Below are 20944 nucleotides of genomic sequence, written 5' to 3' on the forward strand. Positions count from 1 at the left end.
TTTGCACCCTTCCATCTGTCACCTCACTATTTTCCTATCCATCTCTGCATCATCCACCAGTCATGTCTGTCTCCACAATCACACCTGTAGATCTCCTCCACAAAGTTTCCTTTTCTCCTTCTTGGTCTCACTTGAATCTCTCTGCCCAGGGATTACCCACACCTGCTCAACTCGGCTCCTTCCACGAAACCTCTGGGACTCCAGGCAGGGCAACGGATAGCGCTGGGCACCCCATTCTCCAGCAGAGTAAGGGGGTCTGTGGGAACACAACTCTGAGAGGTTTGTGCCTCCACACCCGCATATCCAGAGCTCCCCCTTTTTCCCGGGGATCGTCCTCACTCACAGCGTATAGTGTGGAAGGCGCAGCGCGGCTGCTTCTCGAAACTCTCGCCTAACTTGAGAACCCGCTCGCGACGGTCCATGTGCGAGGGTCCCGCTGCTCCATTCATCATTCTCTGGCTGCGACTTTGCCTTGGCCACCTGCGCTCACTCCCATCTGCCACCTCATCCTGAAACAGCTGCACTTGGTGTGGCCCGGGCACCCAGGAGACTCCGCCCCGCGCCTCACGCGCGCGGCCCCAGCGGGCACCTCTCGCGTGCTGATTGGCTTCCTGGAGAGGCGCGCCCCGCCCCCTGGCTTCGAGGATCCTGGTCCCGCCTCCAGGTCTCTTCCCGCGTTGCGACGCTCGCCTCCCGGGAAGGCCGCACAGCTGAGGTGCTTGGTTGGAGCAGGGTCCCCTGGAGGAGAACGCGAAGGGAGGATGAGGTAACCCACCTGAGGTGGCGACTGGGGAAGAAGAGAATCTCGGGGTGCCGGGAAGCCAGGGCCACAGGGTTTCTGGGCCAAGCTCCCCGGCCCGTAGGAGCTACCTAACGGGAGAATCTGCGCCTTTCTGTGGAGATCTGTAGTGGAAACTGAGGCCTGGGGAGGGGCGGGAGCGGGGCACAAGGCCCGGTGTCTTGCCCAAGGCATGATACCGCCAAAGTTGGGTCTAGAACCCGGAGCGAAGGAGCCCGCGACCTCAGAGCCTCGGACCTTGGACCTCACTGGAGGCGACGCCGTTACCTCGGCAATCGCCTTCTGATCTTTTCCAGAGAAGTTCCCGGTGGTACTAGGACCGGGACAGGCGACGGGGAGGAAGGGGAAAAAAGATTCGGAGTTAGGAATTACGGTGTTTCAGATCACTTGCAACCAGATTGCATTAGATAGCCTTCTTTTTTTTTTTATGTTTTTTTACTATATTATGTTAGTCACCATACAGTACATCCCCGGTTTCCTATGTAAAGTTCGATGATTCATTAGTTGCGAATTAACACCCAGTGCACCATGCAATACGTGCCCTCCTTACTACCCATCACCGGTCTATCCCATTCCCCCACCCCCCTCCCCTCTGAAGCCCTCAGTTTGTTTCTCAGAGCCCATAGTCTCTCATGCTTCATTCCCCCTTCTTTTATTCATTTCCTTCACAGTGATCCTTGAAGGCAGTAACTGCACGGCCAGGAAGACGAAATTCCCAAAGGATCAAGGCCTGAGTTCCTACTGTGGCAACAGGGTAGTAGCATTAATAAGCGAAAAATAATTGTCTTTTTTTTCCTGTCAAAAGTTCATGAGTTTAATGGTAAAGATGAAGGAACTGTTGTATTAGAGGAGAAGCACCCAACAGAAAGTTTACATATATGGTTGTCGTATCGGGTGGTTGTTCTTCAGGATAAGTATGTAGTCAAACTCTACTCCCATACTTTCTTAGCCAAATTTGTCGATTTATTGTTTTAGGCAAGTCCATGAATATGTCTCCCTCAATCTGCTTGTCTAAATTCTACTTTTTTAAGGAGTATTAAGATTGTTTAGTGTGGTAATTAAGTGCTCAGCTTCCGGAGACAGAATTTTTGTATTTCAACCCCAGCTTCATACTTTACAATGTGACTTTACAATGTGACTTCACGCAAACTAAAGTATGCTCATGGTTAAAATTGGGAGGAAAATAATAGTGCTTATTCCTTAGAGTTGTTGAGAGGATTAAATGAATAAATACATGAAAGGATTTAAAACAATTCACAGCACATAGTAAAATCTCTCCAAATGGTTATTATTGACGTATAACTCTACTGCCTAGCAACATTTTAGAACCATCCTTGGTTTCTGCTTTCTTTTCTAAATCTTGAATTATTCTAGAAAGTAGGAATTGCTTTTTTGTTTACTTTATAGATAAGAAAACTGGTTCAGAGAAGCCCAGTCCTCTGACTCTGTGGTCTGTTTTCTTATCATCTGTGTCATCTGTTTGACACTTAAAGTATTTTATATAATTAAGTATTTTATTTTACATGTATGTATATTTGTGTGTGTATACTTTTTCCCAACCAGAACATGAACAAGAGGGACTCTGTCCCATACAAAATTCTTATGACCCATACATCTAACATAGTGCCCTATATATGTGTTGGTGATGATGATTAATGTTTCAGTGGTGTTTTTATTATGTTAACCAGAGGGTAACAACAGTGTTTTAAGCCTATTTTACTTAAAAAAGACTTCCAATTAGAAATCTGAAGTTTCCATATTATAAGAAAGAAGAAAGCAGAGAGTCAAGAAATTGAGTTTTGAAATGCTCAAAGTTTGTGCTTTTATTCCTTGTTTCAGCATATATTTGTTAAGTACCTAGCAGGTACTGGTTAAGGCACTGGTCTAGCCTCTGGGAATATGGCAGTAAATCAGAGAAAAGAAGGGAGCAACTAAGGATGGTATGAGTTTTATTGTCATGAAACTTACTGGTGTGAATTTTCACCAAACATGTGTTAAAATGAAGCAGGTTGTACTAACCCAGGAATTAAAAAAAAAAAAAATCAGATTAATGAACTAAATAGAGTTAAAAAATGTACCCAAGTGACATTTCAGATTGCTTTGTTTATATCTATTCATGACATATTACTTCAGGAATTTATGATAGCTGTATGCATTTGGTCTTTTCTACAAATCTATAACCTCAACTAACTTAAATATAGTTAGGTTTCTGTCTTACACCATTCACAAATAAATGTGTATTTTTTTTTAAAGGGACTTTTTTTTTTTTTAGATTTTTATTTATTTATTTGACAGAGACAGCCAGCGAGAGGGAACACAAACAGGGGGAATGGAAGAGGAAGAAGCAGGCTCCTAGCCGAGGAGCCTGATGTGGGGCTCGATCCCAGAACGCTGGGATCACGCCCTGAGCCAAAGGCAGACGCTTAATGACTGCGCCACCCAGGCGCCCCACAAATAAATGTGCATTGAAAATATAAAGATATAAGTGAATGAAGATAGCACTAAAACAAAACCATAAAAACACCAGAAATAGACTATATTAATAGACTATATTTTAGCTTTTAGGGTAGGGAGGACCTTTCTAAGACTGTCACCAAGGTAGATGTCATAGAGTAAAAGACTCTAATACTTGAGTACATGAAAATTGTAAAACTGTGGTAAAGACAGTGTAATCAAACTTAATAAATGATAGACAATGAGAAGTTGTTTATAGCCAATGTAAAAGGTAAAGGATTCATATCCATGTATGAAAAGCTGAAAGCTTCTACAAAAGAATAAACCAATAGAAAAATTGTTGAAGCATATGAATAGAAAATATATAAAAGAAGAAATGGCCAGTGAACATGAGTTGTGCCTAATTTGTCTAATAATCAAAACAATACAAATTAAAACAAGATGATACCATTTTTCATCTAGCAGAAATGTAAAAGATAACAGTATGTATTAGTGAAGGCATAGTAAAATGAGCACCCTCATATGTTGTTAGTGGAAATACAAATTGGAAAACCCATTTTGAACACTCATTTGGTTTAAATATATTTTGATGCACTCTCACAAAAGAAGCATAGCGTAATGCATCCATTGGAAAGAGTGAGATAATTGTATCCACTCTCTTGGAAAGTTGTATGTCTACTATGTGCCAGGAGTGACACCAGGAGTTGTGGTGGGCTTTCTTTGAAATATTTTCAGAAAACTTGTATTTTAATGATTTATATTTTACCTAAAGGGATGACATTTTGATGCTTGTATTATGTCCAAGTCTTCAATATAAAGGACAGTGGTGCCAGTGGTGAAGAATAATAGCTAAAAATAAGTGAGTTAGAAGTATGTCATTTGGGAATACATTTTGTGTTTTTTACTGTTTTACATGGAAGAGAATATAATTAACATTGTAGCTAAAACCGTAGACTATGGAGTCAGACTGATCTCGATTTGAGTACTAACTCTACCGTGTGCTGGTGGAACTATGATAAGTTTCTTTTTCAAGCTTTATTTTTCTTATCTGTAAAATGAGATGATTACAGGCTCTACTTCATACTCCTATTGTGAGGATTAAATAAGATGATGTATATAAAAGCATTTAGCACTGTGCTTAGTTCATAATAAATACTTAACTTAAATATTTATTATAAGTAAAGATTGTACTTTTTATTAAATAATGATATCTTTGAGCTTTGAATGCCTTAAAATTTTTTATAAAGTTTTTTTAATTAATTCTATTTTTAATTTTTTATTTAATTTTAAGATAATCAATTTTGTTTACTATGCTATTTATAAACAAGCTTTTGTTGTCTTATAATTACATTTCATTTCTGAGTTGTGTGTTCGGGATCCCTCAGGTTCAGTGATTCACTGGGAAGGCTCACAGTTCCTAGGATATAGTCATATTCGTGGCTGTGATTTATTACAGCAAAAGGATACAAAGCAAAATCAACAAAGAGAAAAGGCAAATGGGGCAAAATCCTGAGGAAAATAGGTGCAAACTTCCAAGAATCTTCTCCTAGTGGATTCATATAGGACACACTTAATTCTTCCTGTAATGGAATTCTGACATTTTGAAGTGTTGTCTACCAGAGAAGCTCACCAGAGAGTCAGTGACAAAGGTCTTTATTGAAAGATGGTTATGTAGGTATCCTCTACCAAGTATCAGAATTTCAAACTTCTGGAAGGAAAACAGACATTCTGCATAAGCCACATTATTTTCACAAACACTTTAGGCAGTGAACCACTCTTATTAGGGAATGGTGGAAACCCTTCTGAAATCCAAGTTCCTAGGCACCAGCCAGGGGCCAATCTTGTCTCAGGCCTATGTTAGCTCTTTTTTGCACTCAGTGTCTCTTTTATGATAAAGTAATTTCTATCCCAGGATTATTGTGCAGATTAGAAAGAGTGAATGTGGAGCACCTAGCATTATTCCTGACTCTTACTACACAATAAATAATATGTGCTGTAGCTGTCACAGTAAAGTAGAGGAGTCTCTAGCTCTTTTAGAGGTATTCTAGTTAGAAAAACCAGAGTCTGCTATAAGGAAGAAATTGAAAAAAATCAACCCTTCACTTCTCAAAGCAAGCAAAGCTAAAGTTTTATTTATATTGAAACTTTTGCAAACATTATTTAGGGAGCAAATATTTTAGGACTGTTTGACCTTTATCTTTCTGATTCTGTTAAAATATAGGTAATGTAAGAAATGAAGCCAATAGGTACAGACCCAAGGATCTTATCTCTAGCTGCTGAAGTTGCAAAAAGTCCTGAGCAGAATGTCCCTGTTATACTGTTGAAGTTAAAAGGTAAGAAAATCTTGGGGCACCTGGGTGTACAGTCACTTGAGCATCTGACTCTTGGTTTCGACTTAGGTAGTGATGTCAAGGTCGTGAGATTAAGCCCTGCATTGGGCTCTGCATTCAGCACAGAGTCTGCTTAAGACTCTTTTTTTCTGTCTCCCTCTGCTCCCCTCCACCAAATAAATACATAAATCTTAAAAAAAAAAAAAAAAAGTAAGAGAATCTTTTTGTGATTGGCTAACATTGTTTAAGTAATAAAATAATTCCATCATGAGTATAGTTTTGGCATTTGTATCTAATTTGCTCAGAGAAATTTTAACATTGTGATAAAGCAGTGATTCTTTTTTCTTTTTAAAAGTATTTTTAGTTATTATTCAAACTGTAAAAATGCAAAAGCTCTTGGATTTATTGAGCAAAAATAAGTATATCTTATTTCCTTTTGCCTTAGAAATAATAAACAACACACCTTTAGGAAGCTCAGAGTTGAAGAAAATCAAACAAGATATATATTGTTATGACCTCATTCAGTATTGCCTTTTGGTGCTCAGTCAAGATTGTTCTCGAATCCAGGGAGGTTGGAGTACAATTTCCCAGCTTACACAGATATTAAGGTAAAATGAAGCAATAAGTCCACTTGTTCTTGAGGGATGTAGTAGTAGATTCTTATTTATAACATTTGCTTCTTTTTATTCATCTGGTTTATAAGCACTGGCAATCTTCTGTGTGGTAGGTTATGGCTGTACTTTTCCTTCATACTATATATTATTGTTTGTAACTATACTTGTGAGTATTTCACTGTCTAAAATTTTGCAGCATAAGTCCTATGAAGATGATGATCATGTCTTCGGCTCACCACTCAGTCTACATACCTAACAGACTCTTTATTGACTAAAGAATATATGAAGAAATGAAGATACTAAGGCACTGGCTCTATGCTGGAAAAACTTACAGTAGAGATGAGATGACAGTCATGTGACTTTATCCTACAAGGCTGAATGAAATAGGTGTGAAATGAAAGATATAAGCAAAGTACTACAGGAGAACAGATGTAGAAACTAGTTGTTCCATGTTGTATTGATTTAGTTATCTCAATTGTGTATTTCATTAGGTAACCCAAATTCTGTAAATAAAATTTAGAAGAAGCATGTACTGACCTACTGCCATGCTAGAAGTTGAGAGAAAAGATCAAAATCGTTTATTTTTAAAAGAGGCAAAAAAATAAATAAGTAAACCAGTTATTCTCAGTGCCTAAGCTACTTCCTAATTAAGTAGCTAAAAGTATGCAGTACTAATTGATCTTACCTTTCAAAACTGCTATTCCTAATTTGTTACTACATAAAGGCCAGATTGAAGGTGTATAGTTAGAAAAAACAATTAACAAATGCACATAATGTTCTTTTTTATACTTTAATTTTCAAGATCATTTCCTTAAGTAAATAAAGCCTTTGTTTTGATTAGATACATTGGTTCATGAAAATATTGATTGAGTAAGGCTCTCTGGGGTAGAATCCAAGTCTTAAGAAATCCCCATGTTTGTGAATGTACAAAAAAATATAATTTTTATTTATTAATGTTCACAATCAAAATAGACACTCTTAAATAACTTTAGGAACCAAAATAAAAAGAGAAACTAATATATGTAAGCATTTGTCCATTAACTTTAGGACTGATGTGCAAAAAAAAAGTACATTGATCATTCGCCAGTTAAGTTTTTAGCATACTCGTGCATTGTCACTATTGCTTATCAGTGTCTTACATTATGTTAAAAAGTGTCTGACAGCAATGTTTACTAATTAGAGACCATTCTTGGGTTGGGGACTTATTAGTATTAGTCTACACAAATACTTTTTATTATCGAGGGGTTTGAATATACCTATTTTATATCTGGGGAGTGACTTTTATGTGCAGTTTCAAGAGGATTCTTTTCTCTAAAATGACTTTCTCTCCTTTAATGTAAATTACAAAATGTTCCTAATAGAGCTAGGTTTTTACTGTTTACTCCTCTGCAATAAGGAATATGTAGTCAGATATTTTGCAAACCTTAAGAAAATAGATCTGTTGGAGAGTAGAATTGGTATTAGAGTGTTTGATTTCTTAATCTGTCTTTTGTAGACTAATCCTACCCTGGTTATTTTTCAGCTATCAGAGGTCTAAAAGTTATCAGTTAGCACAAATGTTTTTCATGAATTAGCCTCCCAAGATACTGTATTGCTTTTAAAGTGTTTGTAGCTTGTTCACTGAAAACTTGCCTCATTTCTCTTTGTTGTGAGTCAAGTGTATTTTGTTTCCTGAAAGGTTGACAAGTAGGTTTTTAGGACATACGAGTCCTAGCTCTAAGTACAGGCAAAGTCCACACTACTTACTTTTCTAGAAAGTTGTAATGCTAATTTTCCAGCAGAAGTTGTTTTTTGGCTTGGCAACAAAAGAGATAACTAAAAATTCTCATTAAGGCACAATGTTGTCTATAGAAGCTCTAGCATTCAATTGAAATTCATAATTAACACAAACTGAGTCACAGACTTGTGCTCTTATTTCAGCCATTGCTGTGTGGGCTTGGAGCCAGGAGAAGACGCAGAGGAATTTTACAATGAATTACTCCCATCAGCTGCAGAAAATTTTCTGGTTTTGGGGAGGCGATTGCAAACATGTTTCATCAATGCAGCTAAGGTATATGTGTTTATTTAGTGTTTTAGTAGCCAAAATTCTTGAGAAGATGCTCCACATTATTTTTCATATGTGCAGTATTTGGCTGAAAGCACAATTAGAGTAGTGGGATTCAAACATTTTTAAAATTACAACCAAAAATAATCTCTAGGTGTGAAATTTTGAAGTGCTGGCCGAAGCATACCGTATGACTTTTTGAAGGATCTGCCTTGCTTCTTAACTTTGAGCAGCACCCATAGACATTTATTTCTATAGCATCTTCCTAAAACATACCTTCCACTTAAATTAAGAGTAAAGTATTGTTCTGTGGCCGAGCACTTTTCTAATAGCTTCAGTGGCAAAGAACAATAAAAGTGAACTTTCTATTTGATCTTTCAGATCTTCTGCAGTTGAAATATTTCAACCCAAACATAGGGCTTGTTCAATCCAACAAGCATTTCTTGGGTGGATTATGCTAGATGCTATATGTACTGTCCTTTTTTAAAAATTTAAACCTATGAGTTACTTAGAAGTATGTTGCTTAATTTCCAAATATTTGAGAATTTTAAAAAAGTTTTTATTTAAATTACAGCCAGTTAACATGCAGTGTAATGTTCGTTTCAGGTGTACAATTTAGTGATTCCACACTTCCATACAACACCTGGTGCTCATCACAAGTGCATTCCCTAATCCCCATCACCTATTTAACCCATCACCCATCCTCCTCCCCTCTGGTAACCATCAGTTTGTTCTCTATAGTTAGAGTCTGTTTCTTGGTTTGCCTCTCTTTTTTCCCCTATGCTGGTTTGTTTTGTTTCTTAAATTCCACATATGAGTGAATTTTCTTGTTTTATTGTTACCAATTTCAACCTTAATTCTCTTGTGGTCAGATAACATACTCTGTATCATTTCAATCCTTTGAAATTTTTTCTGACTTGTTTTATGGCCCTTTTATCTTGGTGTACGTTTCATTACAAGCTGTCTTTCCTTTGCACAGTGCCATCTTAACTGAAACTCATGCATATCACAAATTTTAATATGCACAAGTTTCATTTAACATGGTACCATGCAAAAAGCAAGGACTGCCTGTATACTTGAATGTGAACTCTGCATTTGTTGTGTGGAATAATGTTCTGTGAATGTCAAATAAATTTGCTTGTAGCCTATAGGAATCATAAGTTTACAAGGCTGAAATTCCTTTATCTTGTAGTAGTTCTTGGCTATGTATACATTTGGTCCTGCTGCTATATTAAAGGTTGAGCAGATTCACAACTTTTGTGAATTATGAAGAGAAATAACTAAGACATTATGGGGTATTAAATTCCACTTGAGATGCTCTAAGTATGTAAGGAATAGACACAGTCTTGTACTTAATGCCTAGGCTAATAAAGTAGACAAGACCTTCAGATATTTCTTATAGAAAACCTAAGATAGATATATCTTTAATTCAAAAAAACAACAAATTAAAAAATTATGAGTGCAATGGAATGAGACATACAATATGGATAAGATAGTAATTTGAGTATAAGAAGTATTGTTGGCAGGGAATTAAACTTAGCAGTAGAGTGTAGGCTTTCTATGTAATAGGTCACAAATTCTTCCAGTATCTCCATTGGCATTTTGAGGGATGTTAGTGTTAAATAAATTTTGCATATTTCTAGGTTTAATTAATTCAAGTTAATTAAAGTGACATGAACTATGGGAATTTGTATTCGACTTGATTTCTTTTCCTGGCTGTGCCACAAACTAACTCTGGGTTCTTAGGCAAATCACTTGATTTCACTGTACCTCAGTTTCCTCCTTTGTAAAATGATTTCTATCTCATGAATAGCTCAGACCATTAAGACAGCTTTATATTTTCTTCAGAGTACTTTTTTTAATATTAAGGGCAATAGTAATTACATTCTTTTCATTTATATAGTCCTTTAATAATATCTGCCTGTTCTTTATTATGGTATTTGTATAGAGACTAAAAAATTTTTTAGTAATACATCAAAGGGAGTAAACCAGTTACAGAAAAAGAGGTCACTTTACCACAGGGCAAAATTAAAATAGGGTTGAAGATTACAAGAAAACTGAACTTAATAGTTTTATCTACCTAGGTGTTTACCAATCAAAAATTTTTTTTAGTTAGCTAGCATAAAGATAGTAGATCACATGATGGGACATACATAGGATGATCAGGCCTAAACTGTAATCTGGTTAAAGTATACACATACATATATATGCATACATGTGTACGTATGTATATATATACATTCTTACATTTATCCATAAGAAAAATACCTGTCCAAAAATTTTGAAGTGATTTAAGGGTAAATTTTCTTAGCCAGTCTCAGAAGCCATGAGTTTATGGGTGTCATTATCTAATGTGTTTTTAAGGAAGATAGGAAGTCTAGGAGTCCAGCACTATCCTTTGAGATTGACAACAGTGAAGACATGACAACCATGCTCTTTCTGCTGTGTCTTTTGGTGAAACTGGCAAAGGCACTTTCCTGGACTAAAGGAATTCTTGATCTAATGTGACACTTCTTTCTTTTTTGTTTTCTGGGTTTTTTTATTGTTGTATTTAAGTTAGCATGTGTCTGTTTAAGCACCTACCTAATCCTGTGCTAAAATAATAGGAAGAAAATATTTTTATGATTATGAAGAATAATCATTGTAGTCATAATGTTTTTGCTGTTGTCATCATTACTTTTGTGCTAGAGTACAAACATTTAAGAAATGGATAAAACTGGTGGCCTTTATCAACTTTCCACTGAAGTCACATGGCCAATAAGTGACATAATTGTGAACAAAATCTGCTTCTTATTTGCCACTGTGACACATACTCTAATCCAGAATAATTTCTCACTCTACTTTCCAGAAAGGGAGTAGAAGAAAAAAATTGTTATTTATTTGTTGAATAAATACTGATTGAACACTTATTATGTCAGAACTGTCTTAGACACTGAGTATATAGTGGAGAGCTAAATAACATGGTCCCTGCTCTCATGGAGTCATAGATTAGAAGTTGTAACTGAAATGCACTAATAATAATGCTTTACATGCTGACACGTTTGCACGGAGCAATGATTTTCAACCCTGGCTGCATAACCAAATCACCCACCTAACTTTATAAAAATACAGATGTCCATACTTTGACTTTGGAGATTCAAATTCAGTATGTGGGTTAAAGCCTGTACATGGGTATATTTAAAAAACAAACAAACTGGTGATGGGTGTTAAGGAGGGCACGTATTGCATAGTGCACTGGGTGTTATATGCAAGTAATGAATCATGGAACTTTACATCAAAAACTAGGGGTGTACTCTATGGTGACTAACATAATATAATAAAAAATATTATTAAAAAATAAAAAAAATTTAAAAAATAAACTAGCTTAAACGAAACAACAACAACAACAAAAACCTCCATGGTGATTTTGATGCATAGCTAGTGTTGAGAAATCCTAGTATATCAACTTGTAGTTCTTAAACTATTTATGTTGTCTCATTTGACCTCTGGATAACAACCATTTCTCTAGTAAGTAGAGTAGGTGGGACTAGCCTGTAACACAAATTTTATAAATTAAGAAACTAAAGGCTACAAGATCATGAATAGCTAAGTAAGATCCAGGAACCAGGTCCTCTGACTCCCCAGAGAGAAGTTTCCCTTCTTTTTTAAATAAAGCAATTGCAGAAAAGTAAATTTGGTTTGTGTGTGTGTATTAAGGGTGAAGAAAAAGATGAATTACTTCACTCTTTCCAAATTGTGACTGATTCTCTCTTCTGGCTCTTGGGAGGCCATGTTCAACTCATCCAAAATGGTAAGAGAAAAGATTTTTAAGATAACTGATAATTATTGTAAGGTACCTGCTAACAACTTGATTTTTTTTTTCTAAAAATAAATATATCATTAACTATACGGATAACCACAGTTAAATGAAACTACACTGAAACAATCCCACACACAAAAAATAAAAGCCCATTTGGACATTTCGGCTTTAAATAGCCAACATTGACAATGTGAATATTAAGGAGAAAATTGCTTACATATAATTTTCTTCTTAGCTTTTTCTATTTTAGCAAATCCTAGATAAGGATTAATGATAATTTTAACAATTTAGTTTAGGGAGAAAATTTTTCAAAGTGCCAAAGATTGCACCTGTATTTTAGATTTACTGTGAGAGAAATCCCTATGTACAGAATAGATATGACTTAATTCATAGCCTAACTATTCATGTAAGAGTAAGCTTCTATATATTGATATTTTTCCTGAACTTGAAAGTTACAGGATATTTCTACACTTACATTGAGAAATATAAATATGCATTAGTTTTTTTTTAAAGATTTTATTTATTTGAGAGAGAGAGAGAATGTGTGCACAAGAGAGGGTGAAGGGGCAGAGGGAGAGGGAGAAGCAGGTTCCCCACTGAGCAGGGATCCTGACGCAGGGCTTGATCCCAGGACCCTAAGATCATGACCTGAGCTCAAGGCAGACTCTTAACCAAATATATTTGGTTAAGAGTCTGCCTTGAGCTCAGGTCATGATCACATATGAAATGTAGATGTCAAAAATTCAAACCTGAATCATTTTGATGCCCCATCTCCAATTACCAATTTATAGAAGGTCAGAGAAACATTAAATTATACCCCACGAATGCAATTACCAAAACTAGCTTGTGGGAAGCTCACAGGACAATTGACATAGTTTTGTCAACAAATGTAAGAGGGGAAAAAAGGAGGAATCCATAGATTAAAAGAAATTTGAAAGATAACTAATTACAATGTATAATATGTGCAATGGGTGGATCTTATTTGGATCTTGATTCAAACAAACTTAAAAATCTGCAAAACATTTGGGAATTGGAGCACTGACTGAATATTTGATAAAATTAAAGAATCATATATAGGTTAGATAATATGTTTTATTTTTTAATAATTCATATCTTTTGGGAGTATAAATTGAAATACTTGTGGATAAAATAATTTGATATCTTGGATTTGCTTCAAAAGAAAATGGGGGGGGGCTAGAAGTGAATGGGCTAGGTGACATGATTGGCCGTAAGTTGATCACTGTTAAGATTGAATGGTACATTCAGAGTCATGATATTATTCTCTCTTGTGTAAGTTTGAAGAGTTCGTTATAAAAAGTTTAAATGGGCAAAAGTATCAGTTTTTGTTTTGGGGACCAAATAGTTATTTGACACCCATTAAAACAAATACATTTGTAAAACAGAATAGGGGCTCCAAAAATAAGTTATTTAATAATATAAAACAAACATTGTAAAAATAAAATGGAATGACTGTTTAATAAATTGTTTTAGCATAACTTTTTCCAATATAGAAAAGAAGATAAACATATATATAGTACATACTGCATGAGTTCAGTGAATTCAGAGTTTAAAAAGTTACTAATAAAACATCTTTAAGTAGACAAAAATGAAATAATATACTTATCCCAGTTATAAAAAAGAATTTTTTTTTTACTACTGAAGTAATAGAAAATAAGAAGCCATAGAAATATTTAAAGGTAGTGGAATTGATATTTTTGAAGTTACAAAAATGATGTTTAGTAAAATATTGAAATATTAGACTCTGTAAATAGAAGAGTAATTAATATGTGAAAGAAATCAAGTGTGTTCTCTAAGGAGAGAAATAAGAAGAGTGAAGTTTCATGGAAGCTAGGATAGTATTCACAGGGTGCCTTGCCTGCACACCTGCTCCCACTTTAATTAAAATTCTGATCAGTTAATGCACAAGGGAATAGAAACTGACATTTACCCGGAACCTACCCTGTTCTAGGACGTTCTGCAATAGTCTGTGAGAAAGCTATTCTAGCTTTATAGATAAAGAAATGGGTGTTCTGAAAGGTGAAGCAACTTGCAGAAGCATCCAATGTCAGGTCTTCATAACTGGCTGCTCAGAGCCTAAAAATTACAAACCAGTAAAAACAAATGTTGTTTTGTAACTAATAATCTCATTATTATTTAAGACAAAATATTAGCAAACATGGTACATTATATAAAATAATTCGTGTCTAAAGATGTAAGCCACTATTTACAGTCATATGTACCATTTCCATTCTTCATATTATCTCTTAACAGGAAATTTCATTTTATTCACTGAAATTTATTGCTAGAAAGGGATTCAAATTTAGGATATGTTTCGTTTCTTATTTAATGGGAAATAACAATAGAGTCTTAGCTTAGAATTTGTGGATGCTATTTATATCTTTCATAAAATGGAACGACTTATTTATGGTTACTTAAACTGCCCATCTTAAAATCTTTATTGTAAAGTATACAAAAACAGGAATGTTAGCAGAAATGGTCATGCTTTGATTTGGTTTTGAAAGGACAAATAAATCCCAATTGTATCATAGGCTCTTTTAATTTTAATTTTTTTTCTCTTTTAGTCCTACAAAGTGATCATTTCTTGCACTTACTGCAAACTGACAACATTCAAATAGGATCTACAGTCATGACTATGCTACAGAACATACTACAGATTAACAGGTGATTTGGTTTTACAAAGTATTTATCAAAGTATTTATAATTTTTAACTTTTGGTTCAGAAGCATTACCAGTTTTATTCCAGTTTTGCTGAAGTCATCAATTACATATAACTTGGACATGATACTTCAAGAGCTCTGTTATTACCATTGTCTTTTAGAAAAGAATATAAAATACCATCAAAGACTGGAAATTTACTGTTGAATCGATATCTCAGAGCTTAAGATTTTAGACCGATCTCAGGCTTAGAGAAAAAATATGGTGATATCTGAAGAAAAATATTGAGATCACAATAAAAAATGCTTAATCATATATTATTTAGCAAACTGCAAGTTTACTATTATGCCAGGTCTTCAGAATGGCATAAAAGAACTAATGGGCAATTTTTCCAGGTTATAATGGAAAAAAGAGTATACACAGTTGTAACAATTGACTCTTCCAGTTCCTTATGGATTTATTAAGTATCTGTTATGTGCCAAGTATATGTCTGTCACTGGGTTCCCAAAGTTGACTAAGATATAAAACTTGCCTTCAAATAGCTTACAGTGTAGTGGAAGATACCAACCCATGAACATAATTATATTATAACATATTAAGTTAAAATTATAAAAGTTTGCACAAGTGTTAGAGGAGCTCCTATCCAAAACTGAGGGGTGAAACTTTAAAGTTGAAAAATTAGCCAGAGAGGAAAAAGAGAAAGCAGTATTTCTAGGCAGAGGTAACAATGTAAGCAAATGCACAGAGATAAGAAACAACATGCTGAGGATAAAAAGTGGGTACAATTCATCGTTCCTAACATTTAAAGTTTGACAAGTGGAGGTGGCTACCAAGTTCTGCAGACTTAAGTCATAAAGAGCTTATACGCTGTGTTAAGGAAATTAAATCTTATCCTGTAGGTAATGGGATCATTAAAATATTTTTAAAGTGGATAAAAATATTTTACGTAGATCACTCAGGTTATTATGTGGAGGAAGAATTTAAGGGGGACAAAACTCTAGACAAAGAAGGCAATTAGAGGAAGCAACTACAGTAATCCAAGTGAAGTAATAAAATCTTGGCCTTGTGCACTGGTACCAAATAGATTTTAAAACGAATGGATCTTAAAAACTAATGAATTAAAATCATCAAGATTTCACTTCCACTTGTGACTGAGATGGAATAATAGAAATGGATTTACCCTACTACCTAAGAACACAAAACAGACAAAACACAAAACGATAGGTTGTTTTTTGTTTGTTTTTGTTTTTGTTGGTATTTGCTTCATGTTTTTATTTTCTAAAGAAATAAAACAGGACTGGTTGTATTTGAAACCCCACATTTACCACCCTCCCCCACCTCCCTGATACTATTCCTCTTCTGCCATTAGATAGGTTTCAGGAAACTGGACTTAATGAAAGGAAGTGAGGCCTAAGGAAAAGGAATGAATAAGGTGAACCTAACAATTTCTCTAACTCATAGCATCAAGAGGGTTCCAGACTGTGGCTCAGGGAGGGGTATCCTAGCCAGCCTGAGTTGAAGAGGTAAGTTGAGAGTATGGGGAGAACAAAACAGGTAGAATTCACAAGACAGAACATCAAAGAAAAGAGCTATATGCAGAGAGAGAACCCTAGAGATCAGAAAATCTCCTTTAAGTATTTGGTTGAGTACTGATTGGCACATACATGTAAGGAAACTACCCAATATTAAAGACAACAATAATCCAAAACAGTGAAAAGGAACAGTACCAGAAATTCACACAGAGCCAAGAATATTGCCTGACTCCAACAGCCAAAGCGGAAAACATCATGAATAATGGAACATTGAATAGTGTACTCAGGAAGGTTTCATCTCAGTACTGGGGGATAATTAGCACTAGATTGAGTGCTATTCTGGACCATCCAAACAAAATAAAAGCAGAACCCAAATGGGGCAAATTATTTCCAAGTAACTGCTCTGGTTTTTGAAACTGCCTTTATCTTAAAAATCTTTATTGTAAGGTATATGCAAAGGCAGGAAGTTTAGTAGAAATGGTTATGTGTTGATCTGGCTTTAAAGGGATGAGAAAATCCCACTTGTGCCATCATAGCATCTTTGCTTTGATCTTTTTTTTTTCTCTTCCTTTAGTAATACAAAGTGATAGTTTCTTACAGTTACTACAAACTGAAAATGTTCAGATAGGATCTACCATTACAGCGATGCTATAGAACGTGATACAGATCAATAGGTGGCTTGGTTTTACAAAATGTTACTGATATTTTAGTTCTGGTCAGAAGCATTACTAATCCGATGCCAGTTTTACTAAATCATTGATTGTATGTGATTTGTATATGGAACTTGAAAATCTCTAACCAGAAGAAAACTCAAAAATATTTTTAGGAATACACAAATACATAGCACCCAACAAAACACACACAAAAAAGATGTTCAGCAACAGTCATTAGGGAGATACCACTATACACTTGTTAAATGGCTAAAATTTAATACACTGACCGAAGTCTTGACAAGAATATGGAGGAATCAAACACTGCTAGTCAGAGTGATAAAACTACAATCATTTTGGGGAGTAGTTTGACATTTTCTTACAAGTGTGTACCTATCATATTATCCATTCTACTTCTAGGTATTTACTCGAGAAAAATCAAAGCATATGTCCATACAAAGACTTGTATACAAATGTTAATAGCAGTTTTATCTGTAATAGCCAATGACTAGAAATGACTCAAATGTCCATTACAGGTGGATGAACTATGTGCTATATCCATACAATAGGCTACTACTCAGCAAAAAAAAAAAAAAAAAAAAAAAGGGAATGAACTATTCATACATGTGACAATACAGATGAATATCAAAATAATTGTGCTGAGTGAAAGAAGTCGGGCAAAAAAATACATACTATATAATTCCATTTGTATTAAATTCTAGAAAATGTAAGCTAATTTACAGTGATAGAAAGTGGATCAGTTGTCTGGGGTAGGCTGCCAAAGAGGTGAAGGAGGGGGGGACTACAATGAAGCACAAGGAAACTTTGTGGCACAATGGGTATGTTCCTTATCATGATATTGGTGGTAAAACGTGTCAAAACTAAAATTCTATTTAACTCAGTTATTAATGAAGGAATCAGTAAGATGTTTATGTAGGTTCAAAGGAGAATTTGAGGAGGGGTGTTTATAGAGTGGTTTGTTAAAGAAATGTAGAAATCAATTTGCTAATAGCTTAAAAACCTGATCGATGTCTTATAAAACAATAAAGAGTAACCTTTACAGTTACTTTTTCTACTGGATAAAATCCATTTGTATTGTTGAATAAGAATCTATTTGCATTGCTCTCAGATAGAATCATTGTTACTTGTTTTCTATAAGCCAACCTCTACCTTTACAGAATTGCAAAATATCCTAGCCAACGGTAAATACATAGTCAAGCAAATGTATACGTATTCCTTAGTGGGGGGTAAGTAAAAGATACTCAGTGATTTCTTTTGACTCTTTCTAAGTTCCAGGTAAGTTTTCATCACACGGTAACACAATACGATAGTTGCTAGTGTAATGAAGAAAATACCAAAGGAAAGGTAAATTCCTCCTGTGTTAAGTCCATTATAATTGAATATCTATAGCATTTTTGTCTTCATACATCATTAAGTAATGAACCACGTACCGTCTTGTGATTTTCCTCTTACTGTTGCTTTGAAGTTTTTGAATCATCTATTTTATATTTTGTACATTTATCTTTCCTCTGCAATTTGATTACAGGTTTTTCAAAGCATTTGGCTGCTTTGTATTCCTGTTTTACCTAGCATAGTGCCTTAGACACAGTAGAAATTCAGTAAATAGTAATTGATTTAATGTGATGTATTCTTGGAACTAAGCTGTATATTTAAAAAATGGGCTGTCTTCTTGAATCCTGGCACAGTTAGCCATCAAGTTGCTAGAACTTTTATGTTTAATTTTTTATGACACCTATGCATCCATCAGTAATGGTACATTCTTAATCTTTGTATTTTGTCTATTAGTGGTGATTTACTCAGAATAGAAGGAAAAACCCTGCATTCAATTTTAGATGAAGTTGTTTTCAAGCTTTTATCAACTCCTAGTCCAGTTGTAAGAAGTACTGCTACAAAGCTTCTACTGCTGATGACTGAATCCCATCAGGAAATTTTGATTTTACTGAGACTAAGTGCCTGCTACAAAGGTAGTGCATATATTCTTTCTTTTCTGGAGATTCTCAAAAAGAAATTTTTATTGATGGTTTATGGAAAACAGAATTCCTATATATTTTTAAAGTTTTTATTTAAATTCCAGTTGTTAACAGGCAGTGTAGTATTAATTTCAGGTACACAATTTAGTGGTTAAATAGTGATGGGGATTAAGGAGTGCACTTATTGGGATGAGCATCAGGTGGTGTTATGAAAGTGTGGAATCACTAAAATTCTTATATTTTGAAAAAGTCAATAACCAAAGTTTGCAGATAAAACCCTATTACAACAAATACCAATTCAGGAAAATGTCTTTATGTAATCAAGCTATCTTCATGTCTCAACAGATGACTTCTGGTACTTTGTTGATGAGGTTACAATGGATACTTACTCCTTCTCCCTCTGACCAAAAAAAAAAAAAAGTTGTATATTGAGTATACCATATAGTATAGTAAAATAATGACCAAAAAGACTGGTGACCTCAACAAGGTTAACTTTACTGGAGAAAATAGAGCTGTGCTTGAGAGATTGACAGCCCTTTTGATCTTACATCGATTAATAATTACTCTTCAGCTCTTTCACTGCTGTTTCTCAAAGCAAAAAATCTTCCTCACCTCCAAAATCAAATGTGTATACTCACTAATACAGGGCCATATTATGTGGAAATTTTTAAAGATTAGAACATTACATTATGATGCATTTAGTACCTAAACTATTACAGAGGCCTTCAAAACATGCTTGATGATTTGGAAGGCACTATTTAGTAACTTACCCTGCATCAGTCATTAACTTTGAACATTATAATTATTTTATGTTTGGAATGGAGAGGGAAAGAAGGTGCCAGTAATAGAACTCTCTAATTGATATTGTGCCATACACATTTTTAAGTTCTGTAATTACATTTATTCTATAGAAATGTGAATTTCTAACAGACTTCATTATAAGGGAATTTAACCTGAATAATTTGTCTTCCTTTCTTTTCTCAATAGACCTTACTCAGTTTCCTCAAGATATTTTACAGTCATTAGTACTGCTGAGAACTTGAGTTTTGAAGGGAGTATAAAGGCATGGACAGATCCATATGGTGGCTTCCCCAATAATACACCCCAAGGGCATTTTACTTTATTTATATTGAATACAGACAATATAATACATCATTTCAATGTGCTTAGAAATAGTACTTTATATCTTATACTACTACTGTGTTTTATTTTGGGATAAAAATGCAGTATTTGTAGCACTTTTCCTATAATAATTGCTCAGTAACCTATTGATTTGCCCCAAATTACATATAATACTATATATTTTTATTTAGTAATAACTTTCTTTAAGAATGACTAATAATCTATTTAAATGCTTCCACAGTGTAGGCATTTACTCGGCATGTTATCATCTTTTTAAAAATGTTTCAGTTTAAGATATTTATGTTCAAACAGAAAAAAAACTTTCTACTCTTTGACTTAAAACATTGATTCCACTTACCTTTTTTTAATTAAAGATATTGAGTAGACAGCCTTTGCATCAGATCCTACAAGTGAGCCCACAAAAACTCTTAGGACAGAGAAATATCTTAAAGACCTCAATCTAGAAGTCTTTGAGAAAAGGAAAAAGAAAAATCATCTGATTAATTTTGCTGTAATATTCATTTGTTTCTAAACCAAACTTTGTAACCTCTAATTAATACTGATTAGATTACAAATCATATTTTATTATTAAACGTACCTTTGTTATTCCATTTCAGGACTCAGAAATCTACTAAATAAATATGAGCCTGGGACAGAGTTTAGTCAAGAAATTGGACAACTCATTGCCCTTTTAACCCCTAAGGTCTATCAGGAAGTAGAAGAACAGGTAATAAATTATAAAAATATTTTGCATATTTGCTAACATCTCAATAAACATTTTAGTTTGAAAATACTGGAGAATGGTAGCCTCTTGAATCTTTTATTTGCTGTCTCTTCCCCTTTCTTTACTTATCTCCCCCCAACATTCAGAGCAGTCATAGTTTGATGAGGGAAGGGGTTTTTATAGAACAAATTTTTGACCCTAGAGCCTTT

The 20944-nt window shown here is 34.7% G+C and overlaps 2 protein-coding genes across 7 annotated transcripts in view; one reads left to right on the forward strand and one right to left on the reverse strand.

Moving 5' to 3' along the window:
- EAF2 (ELL associated factor 2) overlaps positions 1 to 541 on the reverse strand; it is a 50991-nt gene extending 50450 nt beyond the window's left edge. The window contains exon 1 of the mRNA XM_045812665.2: positions 344 to 541. Within this exon, the coding sequence (XP_045668621.1) occupies positions 344 to 452 (109 nt within the window). The 5' untranslated portion in view covers positions 453 to 541. The remainder of the gene's footprint in view (positions 1 to 343) is intronic.
- Positions 542 to 640: 99 nt separating this feature from the next.
- IQCB1 (IQ motif containing B1) overlaps positions 641 to 20944 on the forward strand; it is a 67857-nt gene continuing 47553 nt past the window's right edge. For 4 of the 6 annotated variants that reach the window (XR_006782434.2, XM_045812531.2, XM_045812528.2 and 1 more), the window contains exons 1-9: positions 641 to 766; positions 1471 to 1553; positions 5475 to 5586; positions 6029 to 6191; positions 8118 to 8247; positions 11938 to 12031; positions 14623 to 14722; positions 18705 to 18883; positions 20629 to 20738. Coding sequence is in view for 5 of the 6 variants with exons in the window: in XM_045812531.2 (XP_045668487.1) it covers positions 5487 to 5586; positions 6029 to 6191; positions 8118 to 8247; positions 11938 to 12031; positions 14623 to 14722; positions 18705 to 18883; positions 20629 to 20738 (876 nt within the window). In the remaining variant the exon portion in view is untranslated. The other 2 variants (XM_087861595.1, XM_045812529.2) reach the window with 2 other exon arrangements.

This window comes from Ursus americanus, chromosome 4 (genome assembly GCF_024610735.1).
Source record: "Ursus americanus isolate L20-20 chromosome 4, mUrsAme1.1.p, whole genome shotgun sequence".
NCBI lineage: Eukaryota > Metazoa > Chordata > Mammalia > Carnivora > Ursidae > Ursus > Ursus americanus.